Source organism: Monopterus albus, unplaced genomic scaffold (genome assembly GCF_001952655.1).
Source record: "Monopterus albus unplaced genomic scaffold, M_albus_1.0 scaffold14.1, whole genome shotgun sequence".
NCBI lineage: Eukaryota > Metazoa > Chordata > Actinopteri > Synbranchiformes > Synbranchidae > Monopterus > Monopterus albus.
This window is the reverse complement of record NW_018127894.1, coordinates 1,776,685-1,802,893: the sequence shown is the minus strand read 5'-3', so window position 1 is coordinate 1,802,893 and position 26,209 is coordinate 1,776,685. Positions and strand designations below refer to the sequence as shown.

General features: G+C 39.1%; 1 protein-coding gene across 2 annotated transcripts in view; it reads right to left on the bottom strand.

The window, feature by feature from the left end:
- The window catches only part of LOC109955447 (collagen alpha-1(XI) chain-like), a 102,277-nt gene extending 80,565 nt beyond the window's left edge, over window positions 1–21,712 (bottom strand). Inside the window, exons 1-7 of one of the 2 annotated variants that reach the window (XM_020591612.1) lie at window positions 21,369–21,712; window positions 17,305–17,424; window positions 16,149–16,248; window positions 14,186–14,326; window positions 11,989–12,150; window positions 5,401–5,579; window positions 2,472–2,986 (exon numbers count right to left, since the gene is read on the bottom strand). In XM_020591612.1, the coding sequence (XP_020447268.1) occupies window positions 2,472–2,586 (115 nt within the window). In that variant the 5' untranslated portion in view covers window positions 2,587–2,986; window positions 5,401–5,579; window positions 11,989–12,150; ... (2 more) ...; window positions 17,305–17,424; window positions 21,369–21,712. Of the gene's footprint in view, window positions 1–2,471; window positions 2,987–5,400; window positions 5,580–11,988; window positions 12,151–14,185; window positions 14,327–16,148; window positions 16,249–17,304; window positions 17,425–21,368 lie in introns of those variants that run through there. The other variant, XM_020591613.1, reaches the window with a different exon arrangement.
- Between the last annotated feature and the right edge of the window lie 4,497 nt (window positions 21,713–26,209).

Sequence of the window (26,209 nt, the reverse complement as noted above, 5' to 3'; positions counted from 1 at the left end):
TCGCTTAACAGAAGCCCTGAAGAACAGGCAATATCCCAAAACCATTAAAGAGCCCAAATGTGCAGACATACTGTAGCTCTTCAAAAGCTTTTCAGTCTTGTAGGAGTTTGAGCCAACATGCTATACCCTCAACACATCCTGAAAAAGAACCTTCCACTCTTAAAAAGATAGAAACCTTATTCTAATGATAAGGAAGAAACCACAAGAGAAAGAAGATAGTTGTCTCCTGCTTTTTTTTAAGAAGATAGTTGTCTCCTGCTGCAAGGTACCAGTGCAGTTTTAGTCTTTCCGCAGTCTTATCTGAGGGCTAATTTGTCAGTCTGTCAGATTTTTAATGACACATCTTCTTGACTGCAGTCAGGGACTTTTGATATACCATCAGTCATGTTAACAAGACAAAGGAGTGTGATTTCCCCTGAGGCAGTGAGGCATGTCGTGACATGAGAAACCTCTGTTAAAATTATTAAAACAATCTAACCAGCAGACCCTAACACATTAAAATACCATTTTCAGCTATATTGGGAAAATTTCCAGCACTGCCTGTCTCATAACTCATCAGAGTCACACAGTCTGATGTTTAAGTTTAGGCTTGTGATTAACTTTTAAATCCATGACATTCTGACTTAATGTCTCTGGGGCTCTGTGGTCGTGCAGCAGCATCTTGTCAGTTTTTTTTTTCTGTGTCACTGCCATCTACTGAGAGCTGGCAACACAGGCAACAATTAAAGTACATAGGAAAGCCTGTAAATGTTCACTAGCACATCATGCAATTACAGTTACTTAAAATATCAGTCAGAGTGAAGAAAGATGGGCACTGGGCAAGTCATGCCACTCTGCAATTTGCCTGCGCGATCTTTTCATTTTTGTGAGGCCCCTGTTGAAATGTTTCTTTGTGTATGATTGGATTTATACAGCACTTAAAATTCCAAAATTTCTCTTTGAGGATTAATAAAGTACTCAATCTCTCTATCTATAACAATGAATCATAATGGTCCAAAAAGGTGACGGACTTAAGTCTGAAAATGTCTACACAGGATGCAATACATCATACCACTGATAAACTAACAATTTCATGAAGCTACAAAATACTAAAATAATAATAATTTTATTTCTGTCATTATTATGGCTCTGATACAAGAAGGCCCATATCTAAAAGGGTGCATACAAACTTATGTCAAAACCTCAAACTATTAGACAGCAACATGCATCCAAATAGATTTATCTTGGCTAAAGCCACAGTACAGTATGGATGCCTGTTATTTCACAGACAAAGCAAGTAGTTAATGTGACCCACGTTTTTTAAAGCAGGGAAAATATTCTTTTTTCCATTAACGCCCCTTTTTGGACTTAATAAGGGTTCGGATAACGTGGAAGAATCGTCATCCTGCAGGCCAGAATATGAATTTCACTCCCATTCCTGTGCCTAGCGCATTATATAAACTTTCAAAATTCATCACAAAACCAATGTTTTTTTTCAGTAACACTGCGATACTGTGAACTCTGACAGCGGTCAGATTGAGATTTTAAGTATTTTAAACAAAATAAGAAACCAGAAATTGTGCTGATCGTATTCGTGCTTTTTGTAATTTTGCTTGCAATGATGTTTTGGAAAAACTTTATGTACCCGTGCGCTTTTATTATTAATACCAAATGTCGTGCGTAAAAGTTGCGCATAAAACCATGACGCTTTCCAGTGGTACTGCCAAGTGATGAACTGGAATGCAATACACAGTGCTTCTCCTGTGATAATCTTAGCCTCTGATACTATGTAGCAGAGCGTGTTACACCAGTATTGACCACTAATGAACACCCTCATCACTGATCATTTTTTAAACCCACAGTTCTTACGCTTACATATTTGTGTCAATAAATCATCACCGTCAGCCCGCTCCTTGTTGACCACACCTGGGTTTACCCAATTAAAGGAAACTAAGAGAGAGCCACATCTCTGTCAGTTTAATTAACAATAAACTTTATATGACAATCAGCCCAATATAAATTTAGACACATTAACACGTACACACATACATAGTTAAAGTTTGATGCAAGTTTTAAAGGCAATAACTTCATTCCTCAACAAAATAGAGACAACCGTGGTTACAAAGCAGATGCCTTTAAAGGTTACTAGAACCAGGTGTAGTCATACTAAATAGTCTCAATTTGATGTCAGTTAAAAGTCGACTTTAAAAGCCAACGACTTTCTCTTATAATGGCCTCCAATATAAAAAAATGTGAAAAAAGTTCTATTGGATATGATCTAATTAGCAATTCAAAAGGTGTACAGTCTGAGGTAAGGCGAGTTCGACTGTCAGCTGCTGGCTTTCTTCAAACTAAAAGTTGACAGCCACTCTCTGAATACTACCTAAGAGTACTACGGGCTGTCTGCCAGCCTGCGTGACGCTCTCACGCCGTCCGGGATGCCCTAGAGTTGGAACAGTAGCTAAAGTGTAGAGAAACATTCAGCTTCTTACCTGCTCTGACATTGTCTGCTTGTAGAATTAATATTAATGTGACCAGTGCGGTTAGCGTTGAATTCCATAGCCACCTTTTCGTTTTCCACCTGGTGGCCCACCTCTGCATCTTCATGGTGAGCGCCCGCAGCTGTACAAAAAACGGGCGACTTTCAACAAAATTCGGTCCCTTCTACAGTCCACAAAAATGTGCTTATACTACAGCGCCATGTGTGAAAGTATGAAGATGCCTCTCACAGCAACACTGGGCCCTTCAGATCCGCTCCCCCTTAAGCTCAGCTCTCAGACTGATGGTATAAGGCTTTCTTGAAGAAAAAAAAAAGCGCAAACCACTCCGCTCCCTGAGAGTTGTGCACAGTCAGGAGGTAGGACAACCCCACTGCAAGATAGTGACATTGGAAAATCCTCCGTTCATCAAATCACCAAACAGGAAAGTTGTCGCGGGACCCCGCCCACAGTGCTTTGGAAAAGGTCTGAACAGCATCAAGCCAGCATCCCTGCCTCCCCAGTGCAACCTAATTACAGGATACAGTGCAATATTCCAGACAGATACAGTAAACCCACAATCCTAGAAGCACTCCTAAACAACTTTCTTTATTGAGTTAAGGACAAAGATTTTAAGGGAAATAACACAATAAGTAAAGAATATTGTACTATTTTTTTTATTTTATCAGCGTTCCCTACAAGAAACATGTTTATAAGAATGGGCATGGAGGGGAAATGGCAATAAAACAGATGCAACAAACTAAATGCAAATTTAATGGTCAGGTGGAGCTGTTATTTTAGACTTTCCTGAGTCTAATATTGTGAAAAAAATGCCTCAATAGCCCCTACATGAACCAGTGGCTAATATGAAAGCCTTTGAGGCTTAAATGAAATGTTTTCCATACTCTTCAAGAAGCCCTTAGATTTTGTTTGGACAGCGGGGCCTGTGAGGCCTGCACATAATTAATGGTTAAATATCACTGGAACAAAGAATGGAAGCACAGGTGGTAGCTATAGAGTACTTGACTCTCCTTGATTTGGTTTCCTTGTCTGCTTTATAATGATACAAATCAGAAACAAATATCAAAAAAAAAAAAAAAATCACATTTAAAAAGTTTGTCAGTGTTCACATTTTAGTGGAGCTCAGATTAGTTGTTTTAGACTGCAGGGTGTAATTTATTATGGTCATGCCATTTTTAAACATTTACACAGGGAAATTTGCAGATATTAAAACACATTTAGCCTTAATCTGATTGCAGCTTTGTAAAAACCACAGTTTTCTATTCTTGGCCACAGTGCAGCTCTTGCTCATGGGCATTTTGGTGGCATCTCCTGAGTTGGGGGAACAATGTTTCTCATTTATTTTTGAAACCATGATTTTCCCCCATGTGAATGTAAACTGGAAACTTTCTGTCTTGTGGCTAATGAATCTCTGTGAAGTATGAATGAAGATAACTAAGTATACAGCCATGTTAGCAGCTCTGAGAGGCTGTAATTAGGCACAGTAGAGCTTGGAACCAAATGCTAATGTTGGCATGCTAACATCACAGTAACAATGGCAACATGCTGATGCTTAGCGGGTCCTAGGGTCGTCATCTTAGTGTGTCAGCAGACAGAAATTTGCTAATTGGCAAGAAAAGCACAGCTGAAACTAATGAGAATGTAATTAGTTTTGCAGGTATCTGGTCACATGACCTGATGTTGCTAGATGTAAAGTCATTGTTCAGAAAGCTTGTATGTCTGTGCAAAGGTTTGTGAAAATCAATATGGTATAAGCCTAGACATTTAAAAATTTGGCTTGCTACTGTCACTACAGTAAACACTGGGGAATCGCCAAAGTCAACAAGCTTCATCCTCTGCACAATATTTCACGGCAACCCATTGAATTGTTTTTGAGATATCTGACTTTGGACCACAGTGGAGGTACAGATTACTGAGCGATATAGCCATTCTACACAATGGCTAAAAACCTAAGCACAAGACAGAAACACCGTATCAGAAAGTTTATAACTGACTGCTAGTGTTAAAAGGTTTCATTGTGATATTTGGAGCAGATGCTCTTTCAATCAAAAATGAAATATGAACAGAAAGTGTCACTCATTAAAATGCAGTTTGATTGAGCTCTGTGGCTATTTTTTGTCATTTTGGACTGTTTGCATTGTTTGCACTGTTTATCTGTTACTCTGTTTGATGACCTTATCCATGCTCAGCAGCAGAGGAACTTTGGTGAAAGCAGCCTGGCTGTGTATATTGGCTCTCTGGGAGTTGGTTGGCTTTTTTTTGTCATTTTGTTTAATGTTGTTTGGCAGAAAATGTCAGAGCCTCTTGTTCATGTTCCTTCCTGGGACTGTGGCCAAAAATGTTTGGTTTAATTTGACAAGCCTTCCTGCACTGGCAGAGGGAACTCAACAACCAAAACTAAAGTCTTCAGTTTTATTTTCAGAGCTCAGACAGCTACAGTAACAAAGTCTACTGACAGGCATTCAACAGATCTTTATAGATTCTTGTTTCTGGGACAGACTACAATTTTCAGTAAGGCTTGACTCTTTGTAGTTGGAAGCATATTATTACAACTGATGCATTTACCGCCAGTGTGTAACAAGATGACATTGTATAATTATTCTATAATAAGTCTCTATTTCATGCACGGTTCAGCCCTGAGCAGCTATAAAAACAAGAATGACTTGAAAATCTTGCCCAGTGGCTGTTTTTCTATTCAGCCTTTAATCTGAGTACTTTCAAGTTTCAGAGAAAAATTCTTCTTGCTGCTTTCCAGAAACTGTAGAATGACACACTTCTCTGCAGATTTACAGTTGCTTGAGTTTGTGTTTTACTTTAAAAAATAAATGTTCTCCTAACTATACAGTATATGACAGTTTTTCTGTGTTTGTACATTTATTGTGATGCTTATGAAAGGCTAAACACTGTCCAGGAAGTATGATACCTCTTGATGACTGTGGACAAATCTCTTCTCATTTGCTTCCTCCACATAGCAGTCTGGAACCCTGGAGCAGGCAGACATTAAGTGGGTACTGGAGGTTACTTCTCCTTGGTAAACAGGGAGCCCATGAACCCAGTTCTTCTAGCTGAGGGATGGTTCCCTTCATGAGTATGCCTAAAAATCTGCAGAAAGAACAAAGTTGCAAATGTCACTTCTGAACTCAGACATCCTCTACCACATCATGAGCAAAGCCCAACATCAAGAGCTCCTTAGTGCTATTAATTATCAAGCAAGAAGTGAGTGTGTGGTTGGGGGTGGAGAGGGATGCATACTCAACATTACACACCACATAACCACTGGTGGAACCTATGTTTGTCTGGGCATGCTTATTATAATTGCATGTGGCATCCAGACAGATTCGCCTAGTGGGAGATTTTTAGGACATAATAGGCATGCCTTCACTTTGAAATTTGGTGGACAAGTTGATGTTATGAAAACGTGACATGGTGCAACGGATACGTACTAAAAGAATAAGTCATGACCTTCTGGAACCATCTAACTTTAACGTCTCCTGTAGAGATGAAAAACTGTAGCAGACCAAAAGAGATCTGTGTGGAAGGATGATAAGATTGTAATATCCTTCAACTTTGTTCGAGACAAACAGAAATGCAACATTTCCATCAGGTTTTCTACTTTTTAAGATTTAACTGTCATTGTGAACATTGTCACCTTGTTGCACCCTCTTCTTCTGAATGGAAAATTATCACTACCTGCGATTTATCTTGAAAAGTCAACTCCTAACAGTTGTGTATGGAAACGTGAAAATTCACATTTTCTTTTGCAAAGTTTTGGCTACAAATTTGCAGTATATTTTTAACAGGTATAATTTTACTATGTTTGCTGTAGTTTAGCATGCTAGAATACTAGCATTTACTAATTAACACTAGGCACAAAGTACAAAAGAGGATGATGAGAATGTCTTTAGTTTTGCAAGGATCTGAACATAAAGTATTTAACCATTTTTAAAAATTTGATCCAGCTATAGGGCTAATTGTTTGCAAATTTGTGAAAGTGAACATTTTTTTACCTGTTGGTAACACCAGTACTATAGCTGCTGCAATATTCTGGATCACAAAGGAAGACTAATGAACAGACAGACATTGTCATCCTAAGAGTGACGTAGGCAGCATGACTAAAAGTAATCAAATATATAACCAGATTAAAACATGCTATACTAGATTTGAATGTTATGAACATCTAAAATGAGAACACTTTAGATGAAATAGCAAGCAGCGTTGCAAGCATAACCAAAGTATAATGTACATGTAATTGTTTAAATATATCCAGAGAGTATCCTACAGAACAAAACTGCGTGATTAAAAAGTGCAAATTCTAGGGAGAAGGTGAATGCTAGGTCTGAGTTACAAAAGTGGAGCTCGGGTATCAGTGCTCAATCTCTGAGTGCACCAGAGGAGTGACACATATGAAGAAAGGCTATCCTATTTTTCGTGTTTCTTGTCAAATCCGTGTGATAAATGTCTTTCCTCTCAGCACTGAACTGAGTGTAATGGCGAGTTAAGTGGAGAGGTCTGCGATAATCTAAACATGCCCCAAGCATCTCATATTTCATGAGCCAATGTCTCCCTGAGCTCTATCTCCATCCGTCAGCAGTAAAAACTGATAGTGTAGAGGGACTGGCTGACACTCAGTGTGGGAACTGACAAACACATCTAAGCAAAGACAAAACCCATCAGGAAGGCAAGTCCTGTGATAATTTCAGGGGGGTAACAAATAAGCCTAAGGGAGATAAAGTGAAAAAGAGCCAGGAGAGACACTGTTACAGATGAGAAAAATTACAGTAAAAAAAAAAAAAGAGAGACATAAGGAGCAAAAACAAAGAAAATGTGGAGAGCTTGCCAGATGAGGGGACAGGGCTTGTGCACTAAAAATGCCTGAACTCATGAACCTGATTGGATATAGAGCACTCTGGGACTTGCTGTTTTCACAAGCCATGAATGTTCCTCATTACTCTTGTGTGCTGTGGTCAAGTGCAAATCTCTTTGATGGTCTGCAAAAAAACGTTTATTTAGAGAATTCAGTTTCATTGTGACATTTGTACAAAAGCACTTGTTTTGAATGAGAACGGCTTTGTGTGTATAAATGGATGAAATCTGGGAATTGGACTGAGTTTGGGAAGTTAACCAGTAAATCAAAAATCTGTCAAATCACCATGTGTGAACGCAGATCAGCAACATTCAGTGTTTCTTTAAGTTGCATTAGTCAGTATTCCTTACATCCAATAAAAATACTACGTGTCATGTGAATAAAACCCAATAATAAGGTCGTGTTGAGTTCTTTAACCTCGTTTTGTTTATTACGTTAGTTTTTATGACCTGCAAACACATTGCATGGATTGGTCTAACAGTTTTAGAAAACAACTACTGTTAGCAAGAAGTTAGTCAAGGACCTAGCAACTCTAAGGAGTAACTGTAAAAGCTTCATATGGTAGATATTAAAAAAAAAAAAAAACTATCTTGAAAGTTCCTCAAAGCTGTTAGGAATGTTGTAGCGTTCACAAGGAGAGTTTTTCTGTCAGCTGTTTAGCTAAGGACTGCCCAGATACTGCAGTGTGCTGGAGTTAAAAGGATATTGCTCACAGTTAGTGACTAAACAAATGTCTGCCGGATAACTTTTTATTGCAACAGGTGTATTCCTTGACATCTTAATGAGTGGGTTTCCAGTCATAAAAGATTTCACTGGGGCGACCAGTCATCGCTCATTTTAAAACAACAAACCTACACAAATACAAATGGGCATAATTACTATATCCAGCTGTGTGTGTTTCGGTATTTGACTAATTTGAACTTGTTTTCAGTAGCACTCAAAGCTGTTTGGACACATACTGTTATGACCTTTTAAAAAGGACTCGACTCAGCACTGGAAATGAAACCAGTAACAATTTAAGCTCCAGGTGTCTCCTCAAATAAAAATAAAAACCTGCTTTGGCTTGTTATGTTTCTTTGTGATTGGTTAGCCATGATTTTTATTATATGCATAAAAAGAAGAAGGCACGTTGCAAATGAATCAAACCCAGACTACAAACACTATAAATCTATATCTGAGTCATCATCTAAACTGGCACAATGTGGACTATTTATCATGCACTTGGAAGATTTGATACTGTGAATCAACACATGGTTTAATCTGCTCCAAATGTGAAGAAACATAAAAGGGGAGAAAGTAAAACTGTGACTGACACTATACAGCTAGTAACTGAGAAACGTGAACCTGTATGTCCTGCTGGCACTGATAACATGTTGCTGGTAACATGGTTCTATGGATAGCAATGTCAGTCTGTCAGCAGCTCTGTGGCTCTGTCTCCCTGTTGGCCCATTACTTTGTCCAGACTGACATACTAGCTCAGCAACTACTGAATGGATTGCCATTAGTTTATTTATTTTATAGATATTTATGGTCTTGTCTCCAGAAGACAATTCTTATTGAATTTGAGGATCCCTAACTTTTAATCCATCACTATTATGAGGTTGATACGTTTGTTTTAGTGAGATTTCTTAACATTTCTTGGATGGATTGCCAGGTTATGCAGCAGCAATATCACTGGCGCCAAGAAGACAAATCTTGAAGACTTTGGTGATCCCCTGACTTTTCATCTAGCGCCACCAGCAGCTAAAAGTTATCCAGTGAGATACATCCAAAACGCCTACATGGACTGCAACATGTTCTACAAACATTCATCAGAGGTATCAGGGCTCAGTGACAGAACCCTGATGACTTTGATCAGCCCCTGACATTTCCAATTTACACATCTTAATGTCAACCTCAAGGTTGACATTTGTGGCTTTCAGTGAAATGTCCTGTCAAACCCTGCACAGATTTCCATAAAACTCTGATAAACAGATTTGTGCTCCCCACATGATGAATTGCAATTAAACTTTTCATCTAGCACCGCCATCAGGTCAAGGTTTTAATTTGCCCAGTACTCTGTTTTATGACGACATACCCGCAAAACTAACATAATTCCCAACAGTCTTAGCTGTGCTTTGAGTGAGCATTTGTTTTACTATCATTTATTTCCAAGCCCCACAGAGCCTGTGCAGAGCAACGAGCGTTGCTGTAGGTTGTTAGCCTTGTTAAATTATAATCATCATTACAATCATACTTTTACCTTTACATGTGGAGGCATGATGTTTTGACTACTTTTATGTTCTGTAAGTCACTCTTGAGTTATCCCAACTGCAACTATAAAATTTACTGAACACATTGGAATAGGAAAATATGGAGCACAATAGAAGCCAAGGCTCAGAGCTGGCATATTAAATACATCAGGTATCAAGAATTTAAATCACCACTTGGCTTCCAAATTACACAGCCTGGATCACATGTTTTTCTACTGAGTTACATCTAGAAGGACTGTCCAGCACTAAGAGCGAAAGGAAAATGTTGCAGATCGAGTATCAAATTTCTGAAATAATACTTGCTGTTTTTATGATTCTGGCTCAAATCTGTAATAATCTCACTGTTAATTTAGGCTAATCTGAGTTTATGTAAATGTAGAGTGTCATACATAGATATGACTAATAAAGGCTATCAAATGTCATGTTAAAATGATAAAATGTACAAAGAAGACCAACAGATTCTGATTTGTTGCAGTGGAAGAGATTTGTGGCCAACAGACTATAGTGTCATACCTGCGAGCATAAAAGAGGATAAAATGCAAAGCACACTGGCTTAACTCCTTGATTATTTCTGTGCTTCCATGGAAGAAAGAGACAAGTGGGGCTGGAGACAGATGAAATAAATTACAGAGCACCACACTCATATCACCCACAGCACAGAGAATACGAACAGACCATTTTGTTCCACAGACTGTAACAATGTATTGTTTGAGTAAAGTTCCACAAAATGTTGTCAGTTGGTAATTCTGGTAGATAGCCTACACCAAACGTTTTCATCTTTGTGGCCAGGGTTTTGTTTGCCTTGTTTTGTTTTTTTATAAATTCCAACCATTCTGATTGTTAACAGTATTTAAACTGGCAGTTAAAGTGGAAAAGGTAAAGGCAGCAGCAGCAGTAGCTCTAAATGTTCCGTGTTCGTCACCTCCCACAGTGTATGAATTGGGTGATTTCCAACATGCTGGTTGTAGGTCACAGTAACCACTAACTGGATAAAGAGTTGTTTCCAAGGTGCCTATGCGTCCCCCCACAAGATTCTGCAATAAGCCAATCAAAAGCTATCATTCTTAAAGACAGAACTGGGGTGGAAGAGTAGTGGAAAACCATATGTGTTTTACATTAGTATGTTTTTGTTTTGTTTTTGTCTGTGTGTCTGTGTGTGTGTCTGTGTGTGTGTGCCATCTCAGCATTATGCTCACAGCTGCTCACAGAGAGCACAGCATTTTATTAACAGTATCCATTCAACAGATTTTGAAAACAACCATAAATGATCACTCAACTGAACTTGAACCTGCAATATCTGATTTTCTGAATGCTTGGGGAGAGCTTAGCTCAGCAGTACACACTGCTTTTAAGATGGATTAGTTAGCAAACTATTGCTTATTTACATATTACGGGTTTTGTAACTCCTACTATAATTATTTGTTGATGTGGTGGGTAATAATGTACCAGTTTTGGAACTGTCAATTTGGGAGCCATGGACTTAGTGGTTATATGCGGCCTACAAATTGAACCCCAAATTTTGGCCTATGTTTATTTATATCTTGGCAAATGTGCACTATTAGAATTAGGCTGCATTGAATATTAGCTATACCTACTGGCAATGCATAAATAGATATACATACAACTACCGCTGGATTACTTTCATACTGAAAAAGTATTAACAACATGAAGAGTCTTAGGGAAGTTCTGCAGTTTTACAAGGCCATAGTTCCTGGGTGGGTTTATGTACACTTCTTCTGAGATTATGGCATCCTCAGAAAGTTTAAGTCATACTTGATCTAAAATATCTGTATCATGTCCTTGTGTTCAAATTTGAATGACTTAATTCTCCGAGAACAAACTTAAATTTGATGTAGTGCAAATGCGAAATATGCTTTTGAAATACCATAATTTCCTCTGTGAGTTGTCACATGCACTGCTACAGTTGGAACTGCTGACCGCGTTGATAAGTTGTTTAGACCTGTATCATAGGCATCCACTTGTCCCTTTCACCTCATTTTGCACGTCTCTCCTTCGAAACGCCCCCTCCACTCTCCCACAGCCCGCCTGGGGAAGCGCGTCTCAGTTTGGAAACCTCTGCCCTGCACCAACTCCTGAGGGAAATATCTGGCTCTTCAGCCACTAAATGCCTCACTATGTTCGCAGCTATTCGTTAACAGTCTGTGCGCTGTTTGGTGCTGAACAGGTAGTGCATAGAGAGTTTAACAGCGACAGCTGAAAACGGCATGAAAACTGCATGCAGCAATGAGATTAATGACTCTAAAATGCTCCCTGTAGCTGAGAAGAATTTCAGAGCTGGTGACAACTCTCTGGGATTTCTTTCACATACAAGCAGTCATGTAATCCATTGTTAATACAAAACAGCTACAGCTGATGTAAAGAAATTTATTCATACCTTTAGCTATTTTAGCCCATCTCAGCTGTAGTAACTCTTACATTCAGCTCATATTAAGAGATGTTGGCACCACTCAGGAGTCTTTATTTCTTGGTCCAACATCTGGCTGTCAAAGAAGGCCAGACACTGGCTGTACAGTGTGGACGTTGCTGGGTGGACCGGCTGTAACATAAAAGACCATTATGAACATTTTTGAGTGACATTGATCCATTGCCTCTTCCAGTGGAGGCTCTTTGAGTGAGACTCCAGAGGTGGCAGAGCAGCAGGATTAACATTTGCAGTAAAATCTGGTTTATGGTTTCTGAAACCATAAGCCACAAGAAGTCACTGACAAGTGATGCTGCAGCAAAAACCTCATGGGTGCTCAGAGCCCATAGTGATAGAATATCCAAGCATTGAGTGACTGTGTATGCAAGGGTGGAGGGGTGTGGGAGTGTGTAAGCATCTGGGTCTTTTTGTGCATATACTTCCATTCCAGCGGCACGCATGCCGCTCATGCACCCTTGTAAAGCTGATAGGGAGAACAGCGTGTCTGGAATCATTTAAACAGAGTGAGAAGGCATTCATGCATGTGGAATCATTTTTTAGTGTCATTGTTTCCAAAGACAGCTTGCCTTTTCTGTGATTCAGGTAGCATTTTTTCCTTTATGTTTCATTTTTCCTGTCAGTTGTACAGGTCAAATAATGGAATGATATCCAGAGGGATAATTTTGAATGATGACCTGGCCTGGGGAGAACGAGGAAGATCTACACAACATTGTAATAGCTGTGTAGATTATATCTGTATATATTTTGATAACACTTGCTGTGAAGGGCATGCAGATTGAAGGAGATGCTGTAGAAAACAGAATAAAAGCACTGTTATTATTCAACAAAGCAGATAAATGCGGATGCTTTTCTATTTATTTTTTGAATGAGGCTCTCTCTACCTACATATACTTATATATATCAACCATTTTTATAAAAGGCTCAACAATTTCCTAAACCAGCTGGTTAACAGCTGAGTAAATACCGGGTTCTACTTTCAGCCAAACATTAATATACCTTTGGTGTCCTACTGAGTATCTACAGCAGCAGGACTGTGTATACGGGGATGACTCAAAATAAACATGCAGTGTCTGTGTTTGTGGTAATGAATAAAGATGTCACCCAGTGCAACAACAGTGCAGCTCACTGGCATTTTTCATCGTTTTCGGGCAATAGAGTTGACAAAGATGAATGAGGTATGGGGATACACATACAGTATTTGTTAGTAGGGTAATTCATTGTTGGTTTTATTGATTTGATTTCTTTGTAATAAAGAAATGAATAAAACTCTCAGTACTTAGGGGTGTAACATCTCATTGATAATACTTGGTTAGAATATGGAGCCATAAAGCAAAATTGTGCATTTAACATCTGGAGTGTAAACAAACAAACAGTTGTAAATACATTTTGCTCTGCACAGAAATTCATAATATGCTGAAATTATAATTTGTGCATAGCATCATATTACCAGAGGTGGAAAATAACTAAGTACATTTACTCAAGTACTGCACTTAGGTACAATTGTGAGGTACTGTATCTGTACTTTATACTTTAAGTTTGCTACATTTTAGAGGCAAATATTGTACTTTTTACTTCACTATGTTTATTTTGTAACTTTAGTTCAGAACCAGATTAATACATAAAATACAGTGTAATCATAGGTTTTTATTACTTCCTCATGGGAAATTCACAAGTAGCCTATTCTATCTGACACTGGGCAAGAAGCAAGGTCCACCCTGGACAGGTCGCCAGTCTATCACAGGGCTGACACGTAGACAAACAACCACACAGGGAGTTTAAAGATGCCAGTCAACCTAAGCTGCATGTCTCTGGGAGGAAGCCGGAGTACCCGGAGAGAATCCACGCAGGCAAACTCCACATAGACAGGCACCGGGTCGGCCAGGACTTGAACCCAGAATCTTCTTGTTGTAAGGCAACAGCGTTAACTATTCTTGTATTGCTACTTTTACTTAAATAAGCGATCTTAGAACTACTTCCACCACTGCATTACTATACATATCTATGAGTATACCAGAGAGGCTGTTACCTTGTCAAGCCTGATTCTGTTAAATATATTTAAAAATTCAAAGCTCTTTGAGGTCTCACAGCTTGATGCATGACTTTGTCTCCATGTGTCAGAGATCTGTAGTAATGAGTTAGTGACTCATACCAGTCAAATGTACGGCTCTCCCTGTGGTGGCTCATGCGGTCAGCCACATGGTTGCCTGTGGTGAAGGCCACTGCACAGGCAGCACTGGAATAGAAGTTTATTACTGGCCACCAAGTCAAGTCCTCCTCACCAAATTGATACCTAGGAACAAATGTAATGTAGAAAATCACATGTACGCATAAACTGTGAAGCAATGCACACCCATACACGACTACAATAATGGATAGATATGCGCACACACACACAGTGTTAAAGGCTATACTTTTAAAGTTCCTGTTTAGATGTAAGTGGGTGAGAAATGTGGGCACATTGTTCAGGCTCTAAGAAAAGTTACAATAGTTCAGTGAGGAGAGAAGCTTAAAATAAGATTTGAGATAGAAGGGTTTCCATAAGATTGGGAGGAATAAGGAGAAAGGTCCTTTGTATACACAGTAAAAGGGTTAGAAGTGATATGTCTTCCATTTTAATATTTAATTCATGATATAATTCATCCTGGAATAGCCATTTTTTGTTTTTCAGAGAGAAATAAAAATCTCAGTGTTTCACAGAAAACTGACAAATGTGACAAGTGGCCTGTCAGCCTGCGATCATCTCATTGTAACTGAAGACATGTTGTCACATCAGTGCCTTATCGAGCTGCAGCTATGTTACAGATACTGCTGGTACCCACGTTTCACAGTACCAGGTGGTTTTGTCAGACAAGCTCCAGATATGTGCTACACACGCACTTAATAATGCTCTGGGCTTCGACTCGGCACCAGACATTTGGCTGAAGCTCGATCACACTCAATAAGGAAGCACTGACTGACAGGCCGCTTTTATTATACCATTCAGCACTTCAGACAACACGGAAGTCACAGTATAAGTTCAAATCAGATTTGTGGTAGAGAATCTGTGAGGTCTGAAACAACTTTACTAAAGTTGATTTGTGTTTTGGCTGTAGTGCTAATGAAGTTAGAACACTGCCAGTATCATCTGCTTTTTTGCATCTTTCCTGACAGGACGGCAGCGGCAGCAGCAAAATGTACTAAAAGTGACAAGAATAAAAGTAGTCATTATAGAGGCAGACTGTCTCCTGCTGGGTTACACTGTATTTACAGTGACATGTAAACAGCTGGTCAAGGTGGAAGTCATTTTTCTACTTTATATACAATTGGACAGGGCTATCTTTGAGGAAACACTGCAAACTGAAATTGAAACTGAGAGAGAAATAGAAAGGTGGAGAAATCTCAGGGAAAGCTGTCTCCTTCTCCTGCCTCCTCTCAGGTATAAAGAGACATTACACTTGCTGCCCACTTCCAGGCTGCACTGATGGAGTCGCTGGTCATGAGATTACATACTCGCCCTCCCCCTACTTGACAAAGTAAGTTTATTTTGGAACCAGTTGGTTTCCTAATTGTCTGTTTTTCTGAGCAACCTGACTCTCATTCAGCAAGTTCTTGGAGAGACCCCTAGTGATGAAAACATACAAGTGCACCCACAGGTCTGGAGCATGGTGTTTATGATGTGTGATGGTGCTCTGTGATGGTGGCGTGTTTTTGGATAAGCAGACAATAAACAGAAAACAGACGCCCAGGGACCAGCTGGATGAGGTGGATCTCATTCAGCTGCAAACTCTTACAATTTCTGGAGGTTCTAATTTGATTTGGCTGGAAGTGGATCTTTCCAGAATACCTCGTGGAAGTTGTCCAAAATTAACTTCCTGAATATTCTACAGAGCCTCTATGTCTACATTCATTCTCACACACAAACGGTGCACTGGCAAACCTTTTGGTGGTGCTGTGTGTATGTGTGTGTAAAGGTAGAGCATGATATAAAACAGAAATCCATACAGAGAGAGAAAAATAAGGGAGAGAAAGGGTGTTTTAAGAAGAAAGTAGAGCAGTGTAAGGTGGAAGATAATACAAACACCAAGAGCAGCGAGAGGGTTTTCTTTGCCACAGTTTTCAGATAAGAGGATTACCAGATGACAGTAGTGTTAGTTCTGGTCAAACTGTGCAAGTGAGGAAAAACCTGCCGATATTTCCTGATCACAGTGGATTCCAATTTGGGGGCCAGGATAGCTGCAAAAGATAAATTTTAGGAAATCTGATTAACAGTAGAGAAAAGCAGAAAAAGTATATTTCCTCTACAGAGAGTTTCTTATATCTTGCAAGTTACTGGATAATCTTACTATTTTAGAACTTTTTTTTTAGTTCATAAAAGAACATTTAATCTCTCAGTTTATCTGAAGGATTAAATGTCCTTCAAATTTGGACAAAGCTTTCACTAGACAGTGCAAAACATTAAATCAAAATCAAGAAGATCCTACTTTGAAATACAGACGGGCGACAAATTAACAGAAAACCAACAGCTTGTTTTCACTTTCTGTTTGCATGAAGCGTTCTGTCACTCCAAATCTCCCATAGGTCTTCATTTGTGCAGAGATTTGGCGATTGTGAACGTCACAGCATAATTTAGGTGAATTTCACCCTCAGTGACTTGAGTCCTGAACAGCAGAATCTACATTTATTTCACTCATTTATTTTGACTATTCTTTTAGTTTCTCACCATTGTATTGATAGTGTGCCTTACTTTGAAACAAGTCTATAATCCTGTTCCAATAGGAAGCAGGGATTTGCTTCATTACTCCACCCCCTTATCTCCACACCCCCACCCACCGTTCCACCCTCTCTCTAGGTCCGTCTCTGCTTGTGAGAAAGAGAGCATTGTTTCCTAATTAATACATCATGTGTTAGGAGCTCTCATAGCTGAAGGATGAAAGATTAATTGTTGAAGATATCCCCCACATAGGCCTTTAATTAAGATATACAATGGCCCAAACTTCCTGTGGAGTTTTGTATGAGCTTGTAAAAGTCACTTTGATTAAATACTAACACATGGGCTGAAAGTGCAATGAGGAAATATGAAGCAGCTTCATCACCATTTGCCACTAAAGTTTATTAGCTAATCTTCATTTGAAATAAAAGAAAGAACAAACAATAAAAGTATCATTTCACCTTTTGATATTTTTACACTTTCAAGTCCCATAAGTACAGTTTCAGCACTGACAGTTCCACAATGAGATGTCTGTGCCTTTGTCCAATATAAGACAAGGCTAGCTTTGTCTGTTGACCTACCTTCTGCCAGTGCCTTGCACAGAGGTAGTTCTGGGCTTCTGTTAATGGCAGCAAGTGCAAAGAAGCAGTCAGACAGGAACTTGGACAGATCTGGCAAACCTTGGACTGCACAGTTTACAACTGAAAGTAAATAAAGTCAGAGGAAAGCAAACAACAGTTACCCTGTGTGTATATACAAAAGCTCATTAGTGTGTGATCAGGTCAAGGTTTACAGCCAGCCGCTTCCCTCTCTGTGCCAGCTACACAACCTGTGATTACTCCTCTTTAAGTACTAGGCTGGGGCCTACTGTGCTGTGTCTTTGCCTTTAAAGACTTGTTGCTATTTTTTCTTGAGGGAGAGGACAGGAGTGTTTTAAGAAATGGAATCAGTGCTCTAATGCTACCTCCTATGCCGCAGACAGACATCTGTCCTGCACATTGCTGCAGTTAGACGAGGCTGTTCATCATCTGGTGAGTGTTTTGAGGTGCTGCTTTTTTGCCAGTTAAACATCTTATATTTTCATACACCAAACATTTTTAATACTGCGACAGCAGTGGTGCCTCACATTCACTTTATGTTTAGTGAACTCTGGTGTCTGTTGAAAAAAGAATCTAGAGATAACCAGCAGAGTGAGACTGAAGTGATATTGGAGGACATGTTTGGGCCGATGTGGCTGGTGAGTTGATAAAAGAGAAGCTGATATTGTATTATTTGAAAGATGCAAGCCTGTTCTACCCCCTCAACAAGAATCTTCACATCTTCCTCCCTTCTCGCTCTGGAGGAGCAGAGCACTGCAAAACAAAGAAAACTATATCTCAAAGCCTGCAGTGATATCATGGAAAAAGCTGACAGTCAGTCAGGTGTGGGAGAGACTCCAAAGGATCACTCCTACTCTCAAAATTTACAGATTTGTTTTTAGCAAAACAGGTTTATCTTAAGCTTGAATTCATTCTATGCCTTATATAAATAGTTCATAAAATCAACAACGGAATTTGATCATTACTTGCCAAGGGAGTGCATTTCTTAAAAATATCACGATATATAAGAAAAGGCAAAGGTGGATTCAAATGACTATACTGTAGAATTTTTGCACCTGCCAATTTCCTGCATTGTATTATACAGTAAAATGTAACAAATGTCTAAGGAGGAAAAACTACAACCACTTCAGACGGTACAAGGAGTTTAGGAATTTCCTCACAGTAGAACTGTTGCTCAAGCTCATGGCCATGAAAGCAAAGCTCTCATTTCCCGCTGACTACTGTGAAACAGGATCATAAAATTGACTCCATCTGTAATTTCATGAACTTTCCAGTTACCAGCAGCTTCATGGCGTTCCTTCTCTTAGGCTCTATTAAAATTCACTTGAAGGGATGTAGCGCGTACAGTAGGATGTCTTTGGGCTTTGTGTGAATAGCAACTTCATACGCAGTACATACTGTATCTCGTTTGTCAGTGATAAGCCACGGGCTGGATCTATCGAGACACCTCAATGGTTTGTTTCGTCTTCAGTTCTGAAATAATGTGTCAATTTGTAGCAATTGACGAATTGTTTTATAGAGGAAGATCAGTTCATTTCCACGTTGTTTACTATGAAAACAACATGGAAAACAATCTGTGGTTCTGAAACCAATTCTGAAAAATTAGAGGCTACAAATATATATATAAAAGAAACAATACTAACTCACTGGACTACCCCTTTAAAGTGGCTATAATTAATATTTTAGATTACAATGGATATCTCCACTTGTATGTGAATGGAACTTGATATGCAACTGCCTTCATATTTCATAATGAAAAAAATAATTGATGAAATTTCCAGACCACAGTTTTCCTGTTTAAAACATTATGAATCACTGAAAATCTGGGAAAATGAATATGGCCAGGATTAATATCTACACATTCCTTTAGTGCGAGAAGCATGTGTCTTCACAAGAACCAGAGACTGTGTCTGATTTGATGGTTTGTCTAACAATACAAGGGTATTTGAGCTTGTCTGTAAATGAATGTTGTGAGTGTGCATGCTCATATTTGTGTCTACACGCGTTTCTGCATTGCACGTGTGTGTGTGTATTGGCGAGTTTCAGAGCGTGAACCTCTCCTAGGGGACTTCCGCTGCTGCTGTTATGCTTTGCAGTGAGATGGAAAGCTTTTCTCAACATCTGCACAACATATCACCATGGCAAAGAAAGGAGGATTCTGGGCTGAAACTTTCCAGTGGAAGAACCTGTGGATTTCATTTTATCAGACCTTTCCTCCTTGGTATGTCTAGTTTTAGTTGAGGAAACCTACAATGTTCCTAAAAAGCGGAGTTTATTGAAAATCTTAAAATAGTAAAGAGAAAAATGTGGTGACACACTTCTTGTCAGTGGAAGAAACAATTGTTATTGAACTACATGGCGTTACTGGGATCATGAATAAGCCATCCAAGTTAGGGGTAGTAAATTTTTGTAGTACCAATGAAGTAACAAATGCTTTAGATCAGACTATTAAATGTGGTTAGAGGTTTCATTTGACATCTCTTTAGCCACTACAGAGAATATTTCTAACACCAGTGAGTGATGGAGGTTTTCCTACTGAGTTTTGTACTAAATATAACCTTGTTTGCGTTTGTCTGTGATATCATTTACATCAGTAAGACCACTTGAACTCTGCAGACTGTGTCAGTGCTTTTATCCAGCATGCCATGTGCTACAGTATCTGTTTGCCCACAGCTCTTAAACCCGAGCTGTCTGGCTGAGAGAGTCAGGTGTAAGAAGATGAGACAGCTTCTTATCCTTGCCACAACTTCTTTTTTTCCTTTATGGTTTTTACTCAGTCCTTCTCTTTTTCCACTCACTCCCGCTGTGTTTTTTCTCATTTGCCCTGAAACACAGTAGCACCCTCTTTACCATCTCATGCGCTGACTTTTCTTACTTTCCCCATTTGTCTTAACTAACACACTCACATCTCGCTCTTTTATGTCTTCTTCCTTTTCTGTCTTCACCTGCTGACCCCATTCATTCCCTTTTCTTTTTATCCCTCTGTCCTTTCTCCTCACTTTCTCTTTCCCCTGTCTTCGGGAAACCCACTGACCTCCCTCTTTTCTCTATGACTCTTCCACTTTCCCATGACAGGACCTGGGGTGGGAATCAAATGACCAGTTTCTCTCTCTTCACCTGGTCTCTGAGCTTGAAGCTGTGAAAGAAAGCTTTGTCCCCCCAAACCCTTCATCGCCTCCAGCGGTATGTCCTGTGTTGTCCATACAGGAAAGGACTTTGGTCTGACTGGAATTTCTGGGGCCCACGGGAAAATGTGAGTAAATTTGGGTCTTAACTCTCCCTCTGGCATCTCCTCCTACAGAGTACACTGTGTCACACGGGCTGAAAACCTCCTGCAACTGGATTTTAAACAATGCAGACCTGAGAAATACCCTCGACCTGACTTTGAAGGTTGAAAACTGCAACAATCAACCCTCTGAATCTTGGTTCGAGACAAAATATAATACGGCTTTAACCTATCACTCCCATAAAGATATCAGGTAATTTCACACTAGATGAATGAATAAAACTTTTATTATTTTCTTATTCCTATAGGCCTAGCCCGCATTGTAAGTCACATAACCCAGAACCAAAATACACTTATTTTCATTTTCTAACTATTATTAAAAAGTCCCAACACATGAACAACTTTCACAATAAAATCTTCTGGCTTTCCTTGTCAACAACAAAATAAATTGCTGGCAAAAGCATTTACTGCATAATATTTTAGAAATGAGACAAAATATTATAATTCCGGTCTCTGTCTCTGCTTTTGAAAGTTAGAAAGCTTAAACATCCAAATAAGCAATCATTCTCATTTTTGAGTTAGTTCATAGAAAATTAACTTTGTACATCAACAACAACAAAAAAGGGACTGACTTTCCACTTCAGAAGATTCAGAACTATGAAATATTGGACCTTTTCTGGATTACAAACAGCACCTGAGCACTGTTCTGTGCAGGGCAACCAAACCTCCTTACGTGTCAGCATTCACAGTCTGCACAAAAATGAGTTATTAGTAAGTGTTTTCACCACAAACGTGTCAGGGCCCTTTCACTTTTACATACTTGTGACCCGCAGACTCACTGGGAGGAGTGACCCGGAACGAAACCCAGTAAGGCAGGTCAGATGTCCATTTGACACTCTCTCTGCAGGGGGGACAGGAGGAGCAGGAGCTGGGTCAGATAGAAAGCAGATGGGATGAGAAATGATGAGGCATAGCAGGCCTTATTTACAAAAGCTTAAGCACACAAAACTACAGCCAGTGTGGTATTTACTGCCCTTTGTATGCAAAGCACGCATAGCATAACAACATACATTTTTATGTTGTTGTTGGGCACCGAGACCCCTAAATCAAGGGTTTTCAAACAGTGGTCCGTGGCCCCCTGGTGGTCCACAAAGGCAGTGAAGATGGTCCCTGAACATATGTTCAATAATATAGTTTCTCTCAATCATAATTTTTTAAAACACATTTCCATGTATTACTTATTGTTTGTGATTAATCAAATTTATGTAAATATATAAAACCTAATAGTGCCCATGTGGTCTATCCACCCTCAGGTTACTTCTTAGTCAGAATGGTGGATCCTGAGACACAATTAGTTGAAAACCCCTGATTTTCTTCCAATTATCATGATGTATAAATAACAAATTCCTTTTACTGTGAATAAATTATTTTGCCTACATACCAATACATGCATTTTATTACAAAGACAAGAAAAAAATGTTTTTATTGGACACGAGATTAACAAAAAATTCTTTAAGTGGAGCAGTCACCCAAGATCCACTGGAGGAGCTGCTGCTGAAGTATATGAAAGTACGTCCCATCATGACTATTATAACATGCTTTAGGGCTATAACTGATGGATTTAATTTGCTTGTGATCAATTTGTGTAATCGATACTTTGATATCCTGGATAATATCTGCTCTGCAGCATCCAGAGCCTGCTTCAAGGTTAAGTTCAGGTTAAGTGTATGCATTGGAAACACTGATTTGATTTCACTGGTTTGATCAATATAGCATCACATACTTATGACCAGGGGAAGCTTAGCAAATAAAATGTAATTGGATAGTGATGGGTGCCCCTGAGTGCAGATGCATTAGACAGCTTCTGTGTGTTATGCATGTCATTCTCTAAGCTCTCATTTACTTCCACACATAGTAATTGTATTGCTTGTCCTATGGGTGTATATACACCCACACACACACATACCCCTCTACATATATAACTGAGATTGACAGAATTGGCACATTTTTAGAACTTTTAAGAATCAAAATACAGAAATACAAGCAGTACTGGGCTTTAAAAGAAAACCACAACAATGGAATAAGTATAATGGGGGACAAGAAGAACAGTAGTGCTAGTAACACAGCGGGATTAGGTAGGTTTACAGGGATATATTACAGTGCTGGTAAGAAGCAGTCTAAGGTGAGTATTGCTTTCTGGGATTAGCACTGCAGACAGGCCGGAAATATCGGTAAGCAAACACTTGGCTGGAATGGCAAGTAATTCAGCTAAAAAAAAAAATCACTCTCTAGCACTAAGTACACAAAAGGGAAAAACAAGTAAGAGGCATCTTACCTGATAGGTATTCAAACTCAAGATAGCTGGTAAGGCAGGCAGTACACTTCTCAAAATGGCAGACACAGGTAAGGTAAAAACCTTTCACACAAGATGGCAGGTGAGGTAAGCAACAAACTTCTCAGAATGGTGGACAAATTTAAGTATCAACTTTCCACAGGATAACATTCAGTTGAGGGACAGGACTGATCATAACCAATCCAATGTTCTGGCATTGTAAGTACAGTTTTATCAGCTGGTACAGAATCAGTCAGGCAATATAGTGGTCAGTGGCAAAGGCAGAAGAATGGTGCAACACACAGAGGGGAATTAAGATGATTCCACATTTATCCAGAATTAACATGATAACTTGGTCTCTTGGCATCTTACCTTATTGAAACCCAATATGTAGTAAAGTAGTGGAGCAGTAACTTTTCCCTAGTTATTAAATGAGTATACACATTTAATGCAGGAGACAAAATTAAAATAAAGCATTATGATTACATCAAATTACACCATATTTTATTTTTTATGCATGAATACATACTGTAGAACTGTCAACCCTAACACATGCAATTAATCTAGAAACTTTAATGCCTTACTGTTTTTTTTAAAACAAATTAATCACATTTGATTACATCAAATTACACCATATTTTATTTTTTATGCATGAATACATACTGTAGAACTGTCAACCCTAACACATGCAATTAATCTAGAAACTTTAATGCCTTACTGTTTTTTTTTAAACAAATTAATCACATTTGGAAGAGTAGACTGTATGACTGGTTGACTTGGAGGCATGTTGCACAGATGCACATGGTTTGAAGTAATCATCTTTATCCAAGAATATAGAAAGAGACAGTTCACTTGGTCTCTTGGCATTCAGTTTCTAAAATAGGCCTATTCACTGTTGCATTCATTTGAGTTGCTGTTACCATGCATCGTTTAGTATGCAAATAATTTACAGGCAAGCTGTCTGTGACTTTGTAGCAGACATTACTTTGCCACAATTCTTTTTGTAGGTGTCTCCTAATTATGTCTGCAGTTCATATGCATGTTTTGGGCAATGCCAAACACTCCCTGAAACTTTTGGGCTCATCAAATGAAGAGATTTTAATTTAACATATGCTAAATCTTAATGTTTGAGATGTTACTAAAACTGAAGAATCTCTATTTCCCCTAATCAGTTTGTCATGCATTCCTTCTATAATACAAGTAAATTTAATCAACCTATATACAGTAAATAAAGGCAACTCACAGTCAAAGAAATCTTACCCATGTCTGAAATCAGTCAGAACCGATAGCTGTTTTCTCAAACAGTTACAAGGTCAGTGAGTCTCCTAAACAAGACATTGTGTATTTTTCTCGTCCACTGGGATGACTCCTTGCCATCACTTTGCAGCTGCCTCTATTTCATCTAAGTGTAGCGCTGGCATTCCTCATTAAGACAGCATAGGGACCCAGAGGGCCAATTAGCCAGCTCTCCATCTTTACTTTCTCCCTCTCTCTGCCCATCTTCCTGTCCCATCACCTTTATTTTCTCCCCGTCCCCACCTTCCTAGCCCACCTACTGAGCCACTGTCAGCAGCTTTGGACCAGTGACGCTGGAGTGCCAGCCACCAGAGGTGAGACAGCGAAGGTGATGCCTGCCAGAATATTCAGCTCATCTCAGTTGTCATGGCAACGTGATCCACGAGCAGAGAAAACCTGGGAATTTTTTGAATTCCTCGTTGAAAGAGTAAGACAGCAGTGAATCAAAACAAGTCTTATTTACAGAGTAAGGATGTAAAGAAGGATGGTGTAAACACTGCCAGGACACACACTGCTGACATTATGCACAGATTGCTGCTCACATCTGCTTGGTCATGAGCATGTGAAAACTATATACATTACAAATCACTATTTAATTTTGTTCTGTCTCCCCTGTAGGAACATAGTCATTTTGGTTTGGTTTCTCCCTTCGTGCCCTTTTTCTCTCCTTTTCAGAGTATCCACTTAACATCACTGTATGTGGAGATCACCACAGACACTCCCTCCTGTGCGAGAAATATCAGCAACAACAAGGTGAAAAAAAGGACAAACACCTTGAAAAAATTGTAAAGGCCATTGTGCAGTCAAATGCTCTCCCTATCATGAGAAAGACAGGTTGCATCATATGAAAAGTAACATCAATGCATACATTCTACACTTGCCAGCTTAAAGTGAAACATACCTATAAAATATGCAGAAAATCTGTTCATAAAATCTGGTCGGATCAAGCAAGAACTCTATAATGATATGGTCTGACTATCATCTGCTGAAAAAGTTCTGCATCCTCTAAAACCCTTGCAATAACAACTGTTCTGCTGCCATCTTGGCAAGGTTAATAGGCTGTCAGACACATAAAAACTATTACCACATGTTCGACTCTTATAATGCCCATTAAAAGTAATTCACTTCTCAAACAATAATGATAAACCTATGGCAGTGTTAAACTTACAGAAAGTTCAGAGTTAACATGATTGTTAGCTTTCATCATACAATGAAATGGAGGCTCGATATAAAATAGACTTTGACATATTGAGCACGAGAGTATAAATAATGTTAATCAATGAATGAACTTAGGAGAACAGAGGATGTTAGTATGCTTCACAAGCTGATCATGACATCAGTAGCTCTGCCGGGCTTATCTTCTGACCGACATTGATCTAATGAAGGATGTCCATTTCGGGAAAAGTTAAAAGTGCTGATTAAGCATTACCTAATGGTGGATGTCCCTTTAGGGAGAGTAAATATGGCATAAAAACCCTAGGTTGCGGCTTGTTATAATACACTTGCTGACTACCTGGGGACACTGCATCCCTTCAAATCAAGAATTTCACCACCACAAGGGCTGCTGAGATCCCTGCCCCCCCCTGCAAAGAGCTTCAACTGTGGCCCAGCAGGGCTGCCAGCCTCAGCAAACAGACTGACCAAGGACTGCAGCCTGATAAAGCTGCTGGATGCCACAATGACGCCTCCCAGGGCTTGAAGCCATGGGACTCTAACAAATGCTCAGCTTCTTTCTGCACACCACCCAGCACCACTCTTTTAACAACAAGTTATGAGATTTTTCTGGATATATATATATATTAAAAAAACTTTATTCAACCAGCCTCATTCTTCAGAACCCAAAGAGGTTGTGAGTAGAGTAATTTTAGTCAATACAAGAAAAGCATAAAACCGATTACTTATTTTACTTTTAAAATTCAAGTATGCTATTTTAGCTATTACTGTAGCTTTTCAAATCAAATCAAATCAAATTTTATTTGTATAGCACCAAATCACAACAAAAGTCATCTCAGGACACTTTACAAAGTAAGGTC